This window comes from Mirounga leonina, unplaced genomic scaffold, assembly GCF_011800145.1.
Source record: "Mirounga leonina isolate KUSES-001 unplaced genomic scaffold, KU_Mleo_1.0 Mir_376, whole genome shotgun sequence".
NCBI classification, from domain to species: Eukaryota; Metazoa; Chordata; class Mammalia; order Carnivora; family Phocidae; genus Mirounga; species Mirounga leonina.
Genome location: NW_023270718.1, coordinates 858200 through 868111, shown reverse-complemented (window position 1 = coordinate 868111; position 9912 = coordinate 858200). Strand labels below are relative to the sequence as shown.

Sequence of the window (9912 nt, the reverse complement as noted above, 5' to 3'; positions counted from 1 at the left end):
CCTCTGACCCTCCCCCCTCTCATGTGCTCTCTCTCATTCTCTCTCTCTCAAATAAATAAATAAAATCTTTAAAAAAAATAAAAAAGAAAAAATAGAACATATCCAGGTACAGGATAGTACTTACCTTGTGCTGAAACAGCTTCTACCCTTATGCAAATACTCCTACCTTACTTACACACAGTGCCTACTGTTGGTTAAATATGGTGGCTTCCTTTCCCCACAGACCTCATCTACCCTTGTTTAAAAGTAGTCTCTACCTTTAAATCCAGAACTGACTCTCAGTCAGATACACCGTACACTTCAATATAGGACCTACCCTCATCTGCTCAGTTTAAATAGGCTACGTCTTAGCTTGGTGTTTCCCAAAGTATGTCTCCAAATTGGTCTGGCCACCTCACCCAACCCCAACTAGTCCTGACCTTCAAATCCTGCTGTTCCACCCTTCACATTGGTTCCAGTCACCAGCCGAGTCTGCCCGCTACCCCATAGCTACCCTTTGGTCTCCCTGCCTTCCTCCTGCCCTTGGGCATACCCATACAGTCCTGGTGTCCTTGTCATGGGAATCCTGGGGGGTGTTGAAGAAAACACTCAAGCCAGGAGTGTTTTCTTCAACAGTGGAAAACACTCCTAGCTTGAGTGTTTTCTCTCTCTTGAGCAGATCTCTCAAGAGCGAGGCGCTAAGGTTTGGGAGGCCCGAGACCCAGGGCAGGCTCTGGCCCTGCCGCTTGCTGACCGAGAAAACGTTAGGCAAGAACCTCCCTTGATGATCCTCAAGGCCCTTCCGAGCTGTGACGTTCACTGTCCTCTTAGGGAAATGCTTCTGAACCCTTTGCCCCACTGCCCTGACCTACACCAACACCTTCCAAAGTGCCTTCTCTAGCTAGACGACGGAGTTCCTCCCTCCCTTGTCCCATGTCCTGCCACCTCCCTCTCCATCCCAGGGGGCACTGCTGGTTGCCGTGGGGGTTCAGAGCAGGGAAGGTGGGGGCAGTGGCCAGAGAGGGCATAAGACCCAGGGCTCAAAAGCACAAACACAGCACACGGGCTCAGTCCAGGAGAGTTGGAGCTTGAGTTTCTTTCCATCCCCCGACACCACCCAGCCTGGGGACAGATAGAACCTGTATCTTCCCAGTCCTTCGCTGCCACCTCCAGCTGGTCTAGGCTCAGGGCTGGGATCATTGATCGGATCTCTCTGAGAGCTCATGGTCGGGAGTTGTCGAGGAAGGCCTGAAGCAGCGCTCTCTGGGCGTCCTTGACTGCCTCGTCCAGAGACGGGCGGAGCATCTGGTAGATGGTGGCGAAGGAGAGGCCACAGGTGGCCAGGGTGCCGAGGACGGGCACGTTGAGGAGCTCCTGGGTGAAAGCAGAGGCATCCCGGGGGGCCCGGCCCAGCAGTTCCACCACCAGCGCCTCGGTGACGGTCTTCGGGCCCCGTGCCGCCTCCAGGATCTTGTGCAGGGGTTGGCCCGTCTGGCCCACCAGCGTGACAAGGGAGTCCCTGTCCAGGCCGAAGCTGCGGCGGTCGCCTTCCAGGGAGTCGATGAGCATGTGTAGGTCACACGCCACATCCTGGACGCCCGGCACGGGGCTCGGGTTGACGCCACAGGCCACTGCGGCCACCAGCCAGATGAGTTGCCGTAGCGAGGCTGCCTTCCTCTCTAGGACGGGCTCGGAGACGGCGGGCATGGCCAGCAGAAGCACGTGCCGCTCGTGGCTCTCGAGGTCCTTCACCATCACCTCCTCCAGCCGGTGGAAGTCGTACTTGCCCAACTCAAACGTGGAGAGCAGGAAGACCTGGGGGTCCTTCAGGCCCCCGCTGCGGGAGACAAGAGCACTGAGCAGTTTTGGCGCCGGGGCAGGCCACGGTGTCCTGACAGCTGCCGAGGCTCGAGCACTTGCCAGGAGCGCACGGCACGAGGCTGGAGAGTGTTGGCCCCGGAGCCAGGCTGCCTGAGTTCCGATCCCAGCCTTGCTCCCTACCACCCGTGGCCTTGGGCAGGTTACCAGATCAAAGGAGGGGATGGATAATTGCACCTCCCTCCTAGGGATGCTGTGGTGGTGAAGTGAGTGCATGAAAATGGTGCCTGTGTTAATCCCTTAATAAATGTTAGCTGCCCTCGGCCACAGGTGCCAGCATCCCGTGGGCACGTGGCATTTGCACTGCTCTAACTTGGCAAATACACGAGCCAGCACATGGCCTGTTTCCTTAATGCAGGTGATTGGCCTCTGTCACCTGTGACTGAGAAGCGCCAACTCTCAGGAAATGAATGGCAGCTGTGAGCATCACTTCGCTGCGGGGCCGAGCTGGGTCATGCAGTGTGACATTGGACGACCCCTTTCCCCACTGCGGGCCTCCGCTGGAGGAGGAAGGGGAAGGGGCCGGCGGTCCCTCCAGAATCCACCCGGCCCAGCCGCCCAGAGCCTGCCCCTCACCCTCCAGCCGCCGCCAACAGTCCTCCCGGATCTGGCTGAGCACTCTCTCCTCTGAGAAGGTGCTGGGGCACCGGCTGCGGGAGGCGGCGATGTCCACGTCCACCTTGGAGCGGATGAGGTAGAAGCGCTTGCCCAGCTGCAGGATCTCACGGGCCAGCTGGGCGTGGTGGGCGGTGAAGCTCATCACATCATCCGAGGTGATGATGATGAAGAAGTCGTAACGGGCCGGCAGCACCCGCTGGAGGTATTTTTCAGCCTGGAAGGTGGGCGTGCTGATGCCCGGCAGGTCCCAGGTGATGACGTTGGGGTACTTAGGGTGTGCGTATGGCGTGGGCCCCACCGTCATTTCCACCACGCCCGTGTAGGCCGATTTGGGGTCCTCGTCTCCCAGCCCCCTGATGGTATTGACAAAGGTCGACTTGCCTGAGCCCGTGCCCCCAGTAATGCCAATGTCCAGCCTGGCATTCTCCAGCGAATGAAGTGTGGTCTGCAGCTTGGCGGCTACTGCCGACAGGTCGCCCTCCTCAAAGGCTCCCTTCAGAGCACTGGCGTCCCTCCATAGCTCCGGGATCTTGGACAGGCTGAGGCTCGACTGGAAGACTCTGCTCGCCATGGGCTACCCGACATCCAGGCCTCCGTCTTCAGGATCGGTGACCTTCAACAGGACAGGTAAGGGAGCACTTGCCCTCTCTTCTCTACATCCCTCAGCATGCCCCAAGTACTTGAGGCGTCACCAGCCATCGTACTGAGAGTGCAACCATATGCCAGGCCCGGTGCTAAATGCTTGAGGTCGCTTCGCTTTTATTCATCACTGCCAGGTTCTCCTCCTGGAGTATCTCAGAAAATCCTCCTAACAGCCGGAAAAGGAGATTCCCTTACTAGCCACATTTGGCAGTGAGAGGAGAAATCAGTTGCCCAAGGCCCCCAGCTAGTGCATGGAGTGTTGGGAATGGGAATTGGGTCTTATGATCATAGAATTCAATTTTTTTTTTTTAAGATTTTAGTTTTAAGTAATCTCTACACCCAACATGGGGCTCAAACTCCCAACCCTGAGATCAAGAGTCGCACGCTCCACTGCCCTAGCCAGCCAGAGGCCCCTAGAATTCAAATTCTTAAATAACATTGTATGGCATTTACTGTGCACCAGGCGCTCTGATCAGCAATATAGGGCAGTAATGAAGAGCTGGACCCGTCATCATCGCCGATAGCAGTTAATGTTTGTTTGTTCACTGTGTACTCGGGGCCAGCCACTGTTCTAGCCACAAGCATCATTTCATTAAGTCCCCACTGTGCGGAGTAGGAAACCGAGGCACGGGGAGGTAAAAGTCGCTCACTAAATGTCTTCCAGCCTGCACCGGAGCCAGGACATGGACCAGCGCCCTCCCATCCTTTTGCCATACAACCTCCCCACCCCATCCTTGCACAGCTGAGCACCCGCTATGGGCCAGGCAGGACCTCTTTGGGCACTGCAGCTCCAGCACCAGGAAAAGAGACTCGGCGGGACAGGCCTGGTGTACTTGTGAAGACGCTGCGCCCAGTGCTGCTGGCTTCTGAGTACCCACATCTGCTCGGGGAACCACAAGCCCCGCCCGGCCTCTGAGCCTCAGAGTCCTCACTGGTGTGATGGCCTGGGGCACCAGCGCTGACACTGGGAATGCATGACTGCAACCAGTCCCGGCCGTGCCAGGGACTTGGGTGCCGGTGGGTGGGTCATGTCCCCTCTGCAGCCTTTATTTCCCCTATCTGTTCGGTTCCTCACCTGTGAAGTGGAGCGATGACTCCCCCTGTTTTAGGAAGACTCAGGGTCTTACTATTGACAAGCTTCAGAGACCAGCTTGGGAAGGGCTTGGAGTATCAGGCTGAGCTTGATCTTTCTCTGGGGTACCATGGAAGGGTATTGAGCAGGGAAGGGAGAGGTGCACGGTGGACACTGAAGAGCCCCCTGTGGCCTTTGGGGAATGACACTGGAGCCTGGGAGATGAGGCAAGGGGCAGGGGCAGGAGCTGGTGGAGAGGGTGAGGCCTATGCTAAAACAGGGGTTGAGGGGGTAGAGACGGGGGATGGGAAAGGGAGAGCTGGAGGCAGAAAGGACAGGACAGGGCGACCAGTTGATCTTAACCTGTGTAGGGAGCATCACTATTCATGCCTGCCCTTTCCATCCCAGCCACTCGGGCGGAGCCCATGAGTCCTGTGTTTCAGATGATGTCTGAGGGTGCACAGCTGTAGAGATGTGAGCTGGATTTTTGAGAACAGATTTGGAGTGGACCATCTGTCCTCGTATCTGGGGGTCTGGGATTTCCCTACCATTATCCCCCACACCCTCATGGGTGCAGAAAGGTCCATGTGAACCCAAAAGTAGTCCTGGCAGAGCCACCAGGAAGGCCTTCCAGAAAGAGAAGAATCCTGTTGCACAGAGCTCTTCGGCAGAGCGGACTGGCACCCCCTTTAATCCTCCAAGTGAAAGTGGCCTCTCTTTGTCTGGAACTGTTGCCTAGGTTCAAGGTCATTTGAGGCCCCAAATAGAACCATCCCCAGATCTGGGAGTATCCATAGGTGGTATTTGTGAACACCTAGGGGTGAGGCCACCTCCCCTGCACTGCAGTCCCCACTCCACCACCGGCCTTGTACACAGCTTCCAGAGCCTTCTTGCGAATTCCTGGAAACTCACCTTTCTCAAAGACACCTAAATCCGACCCTTCCCTGACCCCGTGTCCAAGTCCACAGAAGCCCTCGGGGCAGCCCTTGTCCTGTCCAAAGACCCTAATCAGGTAGTTTTTTAATCTTCTATACGTATGTGACCCTTGACTTGGCATGTGAGGTCAGGCTTGAGCGGGTAGGAGGGGGTCAGGTTCACTTTTGCATTCCCACCGAAGAGCCAAGGACAAAGCAAGAGGGAGTGCCCGGGGCTTGGTTTCACAGACACAGACCCCCTCACCCCGTGTTGCGCCTGCCCAGCGACACCTGCACCCACATGCCCCCGCCGCCTGGCTCGGCCCCATGGCCTTCAGCACAACCCCAGCACTCATGCACCCACACAGCCATGCGGCCCCAGTGGGTGAAACCCCAGTCGGCAGACTGCTCACAACCTCAGACCCACAGCATCAAAATCCCGGACACTTACCCATGCTCCTCCCAATCACAGACACACCGGAAAGCTTATCGCCACACACATTCCCGCACACACACCTGCACGCTCTCCAAAACGACGTGTTCTAGGTGGCGGGATTCGCCCTCTGCCCCCTCTATCCTCTGGTGGGCAGAGAAAGAGCCCACCAGCCTTCCAGCCCAAGGCCATCGGGCCTCCCCTTCCCCAGCCCCCCACACCCACCATCACTCACTAGCAGCCGGGCTGGCCCAGGATGTCCCCTGTCCCCTGCCCTGTTTAACCGGTTGCTAGGCACCATTGTGCCGATCCTGGGCACCGATTGGCCGCCCCTCCCCCCGCCCAGAGGAGGCCTGTGGGACACTGGGCTTCCCAGAAAGGGACCGGAGATGGCAGCAAAAATAAGTACCGTAACCAGCCCCAATCTCCACTAAGTTACCCGCGCACTGTCTTGGATCCAGGCCGGGCTATTGCCCCACAAATCTCCCTTGGCTCCCAGGGGACCAGGGAGAGAGATCCCACCAAGGCGCCCTTGGCCCGCCATGCATACCTTGAAGCTCTGCCCACCCGGAGCAAGGCCCATCCCGGTTCAGTGTGTCCCACAGGCCTCCTCAGACCCCTCCGAGCCTCCCTCCCCGCACACCTCCCCCCCTGCCCCGCCGAGTTGGGAGCGCTGGCGCCCTCAGCAAGTGCAGGGCACGTTTTCACTACACTGGCTTTGTTTAGCTGGTTTTGTTAAGGCTTGGTTTGTGGGTGAGGCAGGGGGTGGGGGCCGCACGCTCATTTCTCTTCTGACAAGTCACGCTTCTTCCAGCTGTCGAGAATATACTTGAGGAGGAGGCCGAGCTTCTGGCGGACGGAGAGCGGAGCTTCTTCACGGCCTCCCTCCCCGGAGCCCCGCTTCTCCACACCATTGTCACCGGCCGCCTCCAGGCTGACCTCAGACTGCGGCTCGTCCTCCTCCAGGGCCTTGATGCGGACCCGCTGGGCGTCCTCGGCCATCTCATTGAGGCAGCCCTGGAGCATGGTGTAGACGGTGCCGAAGCTGATGCCGCCGGCCACCAGGGTACCGAACACGGGGATGCCCTTCTCAAAGGCGCGGGCCACCCGCATGGCGCCGTCGGACGACTGCGAGTAGAGCCGCAGGACGGTTTCTGGCGAGACCTCGTTGGCCAGTGGCGAGCGGATGACGGAGCGCAGGTCCCCCGCCTGCTTGCCCACCTGCTCGGCCAGCTTGGCCAGCGAGTCTTCGTCCAGGCCAAAGCTGCGGTGGTAGCCGCGCAGCGAGCGGACGAGCAGCGCGTCGTCGTAGGCGGCCGCCAGCCCCGGCACGGGCAGGGCCTGGATCACGCCCGACACCAGGGCCGTCTTGAGCACCTGCTTCTGCAGCATGTCCTTCTTCTTCTGCAGGGCCTCCAGCGAGACCGCGGGCAGCGAGAGCAGGCCGGCGTGGCGCCGGTGGGCCGGCAGGTCGTGCTCCCAGGTGGACACGAGCAGCGGGAAGTCGTAGCGCACCGGCGACAGGTTGGACACGAGGAAGATGCGGGGGTCGCTCGCGCCAGCCACCCGAAGCCGCTCGGCACAGTGGTCGCGGATCTCCTGCAGGACGGCCGCCTCGCTGAAGCCCGAGGGCCGCTGGGTGCGTGAGGCCGCCAGGTCCTCGTCCACCTTGGTGCGCACGAAGTAGAACTTCTTGCCCTGGCGCAGGATCTCCGAGGCCAGGCGGGTCTCCACGGCCCCGCAGCGGCGGGGGGAGACCAGCAGGAAGAAGTCATAGCGGCCGAAGTCCACCTGCTTCAGGTACTTGTCAGCCGGGCAGCTCGGAGAGCCGGCCCCCGGCAGGTCCCACAGGGTCACGTCGGGAAACTGGGGGTGCGGGTAGGGCGAGGGCTGCATTGTGGTCTCGACGACGCCCGTGAGGGCCGCGCCGGGGTCCTCGGCCCCCAGGCCGCGGAGGGCGTTGATGAGGGAGGACTTGCCAGCGCCCGACTCGCCGGTGACGCCCACCTCCAGGCAGATGCTCTCGGTCGAGGCCAGTAGCTCCCGGAGGCGAGAGGCCGCCTGCGGGAGGTCGCCCGACTCGAAGGCCGTGCGCAGGGCCTCCAGCTCTTCCTTGGCCATGAGGATGGTGGTCTCCTCCTCCCGGGGCACTGCTGGCAACTTCGAAGTAGCCATGGTGACCAGCGGTTCAGAGGGTGCGGGGGCTGGGGGAGAGTCACGGGACGCGGGGTTCTCAGCGTCTGCGGGGTAGAAGGGAGCCGTTCACTTCTCCTGGGCCTTGGCACAGGGCAGGGAGAGAGAGACACCAAGGATATAAGGGAAGTCCCTCTGGCCCGCCCCTTCTCAAAAAACCCCCGGTACATTATCTGACACGAGGTAGGGGGCTTTGGAGTCTCACAGGCCCAGGCTCACATCCCATCCCTGCCGCTGACTTGCGTGTGACCTGGGGCAGAGTGAGGTACCTCTCTGAGCCTGTTCCTCTGCATAAAGGGCATAGTGACTGACGTGCCTTCTGCGGTGCTCAGGAGTCTTCAGGGTAAAGGTTTGATGGCGGCTTGTGACCCAGGCAGCCACACGGGGCTCCAGGCTCGGAAGGCTCAGCTCTCGGCTTAATGCTCTTCTTTTTTTAAAAGATTTTATTTATTTATTTATTTATTTATTAGAGAGCGAGCGCGAGAGAAACAGCACGAGAGAGGAGAGGGTCAGAGGGAGAAGCAGGCTCCCCGCTGAGCCGGGAGCCCGATGTGGGACTCGATCCCAGGACCCTGGGATCATGACCTGAGCCGAAGGCAGTCACTTAACCAACTGAGCCACCCAGGCGCCCGGCTTAATGCTCTTCTGACACTGACTGAAACTCTTAATGATATTCGACCCGGGGCCCTGTGGTTTCATTTTGCACCGGGCCCCACAAATGTGGGAGCCAGGGCTGCAAAGGAAAGGGCTTACACCCAGCACCCGGGCGCAGGCAGAGCAGGCCACGCTCCTGCAGCTGCTAGGGTTGGGAGCAGCGGGAAGGGGGGAGGAAGGGGACCCAGACCCTGGAGCCGAACCCAGGGTCAGACCCTAACTCCCCATCGTACGCGCCGAGTGACTGGGGCACGTGACTTGAAGCTCTCCGCCTCATTCCCTTCATCTGTACGATGAGGCCAGCAGCTATAATAGCAAACCACCTCCTGGGGTTGTTGAGAATTGAGTTAATGCATAGAAAGCATTTGAAATGGCGCCTGGCCCACAGCAGGTGGTCTGTGTTACCAGTGGCAGCGTCATTATTATCCTTGTTAGTAGTCCCAGCTGTGTGACCTGGAGCCCTCCCCTGCCCTCTCTGCGTGCACCACGGAAGACAACGTTGCTACCGCACAGGGCAAGTGAGGCCTGCGCGATCATGAGCCCGCCCATCTATCCCTAGGCCAGCCTTCCGGGGTTCAGCTAGTGGAAGGAGCCTGGAATGAGGGGATGCCCAGACAGCGGGAGTCCTCCTCCTTAAACACCCAGACCTGCCCTGGGTTGCTAAGCTCAGCTCACACTAGGGATCACTGTCCCCATCAGACAGAGAGGGACCGAGGCTCAGACTACACAATGAGGTCCCTGCACAGAGGCCCAGCCGGGATTCAAAGGCACGTCCCTGGGCTCCCTCATCCCTCTGAAGCTCTCTGTTCAGCTACATGTCTTTGCCTCCCTCCTTGTCTTCTGGGCTGTCCTTGTCCACCCCCCCAACAGAAATTTGTCCTTATTACCTTGTTCCTACCAGGTCTGAACCCCCATCCTGGGTGGAGGCATTTCTTCCATGCTATGCCCACTCTCCCTGCACCCTGTCCCCCCAAGGCATGTAAGGATAAGGCCCAGGGAGAGGTGAGCAGGTGCTGGGGCAGGTCCCAGCAGCCGGGGCCAGGCAGGTCAGTGGCCCCTGGGGTGGGAATAGGGCTGAGGGATCTAGGGTTGGTCCTGGAAGCCCCTGCCTCCCTTCACCCACAGGGCCCAGCCAGACAGTCCTGCCCTCAGGGGACTCACCTGCCCTGCAGGCTCTCCCTCTCCCCTCACACTTTCCCCGCTGGTGGGGTCTCCTCTCTTGTTAGCCCAAGGTCAGACCCGTTGCTAGGACCCATTATAACAGCAAGCAGCAGCTGATTGGTCAGCCAACCCTAGCGCAATAATGTGACAGTGATGTCAGGGGGCGGGGTCCCCACCCCCCAGCTGCTCCTAGGGCCCCCCTCTCGGTCACACTGGGCCCTCAGTCCCCCCACAAGGGACCCACAGAGATCTTTGTTCACCACCCCTCTGTGGTCTCCATCACCCACAGGACACAGTCCCAGCTCCACCACCTGGCATCCAAGGGACTGACCCTGCTCACCACCCACCCTCTGTTTCTCCTCCTTCCA

The 9912-nt window shown here is 59.7% G+C and overlaps 2 protein-coding genes across 2 annotated transcripts; both read right to left on the bottom strand.

The window, feature by feature from the left end:
* Window positions 1–1200: 1200 nt before the first annotated feature.
* LOC117997952 (interferon-inducible GTPase 5-like) lies at window positions 1201–3046 on the bottom strand. The gene is made up of 2 exons (XM_034986480.1): window positions 2403–3046; window positions 1201–1816 (listed from the first exon to the last, which is right to left on the bottom strand). The coding sequence occupies exons 1-2, from the start codon at window positions 3044–3046 to the stop codon at window positions 1201–1203; spliced, it is 1260 nt and encodes a 419-aa protein (XP_034842371.1).
* A 3195-nt stretch (window positions 3047–6241) lies between these two features.
* LOC117998032 (interferon-inducible GTPase 5) lies at window positions 6242–9622 on the bottom strand. The gene is made up of 2 exons (XM_034986554.1): window positions 9545–9622; window positions 6242–7776 (listed from the first exon to the last, which is right to left on the bottom strand). Exon 2 carries the CDS (start codon window positions 7709–7711, stop codon window positions 6317–6319), a length of 1395 nt encoding a protein of 464 aa, XP_034842445.1. The 5' UTR covers window positions 7712–7776; window positions 9545–9622; the 3' UTR covers window positions 6242–6316.
* Between the last annotated feature and the right edge of the window lie 290 nt (window positions 9623–9912).

Bases quoted from the DNA above. Each gene is read 5' to 3' on its own strand.
- LOC117998032 (XM_034986554.1), bottom strand. From the start codon at position 7,711: ATGGCTACTTCGAAGTTGCCAGCAGTGCCCCGGGAGGAGGAGACCACC.
- LOC117997952 (XM_034986480.1), bottom strand. From the start codon at position 3,046: ATGGCGAGCAGAGTCTTCCAGTCGAGCCTCAGCCTGTCCAAGATCCCG. The intron at 1,817-2,402 runs GTGGATTCTGGA...TGTCTCCCGCAG, and splicing joins GCTCTGGGCGGCTGGGCCGG to CGGGGGCCTGAAGGACCCCC.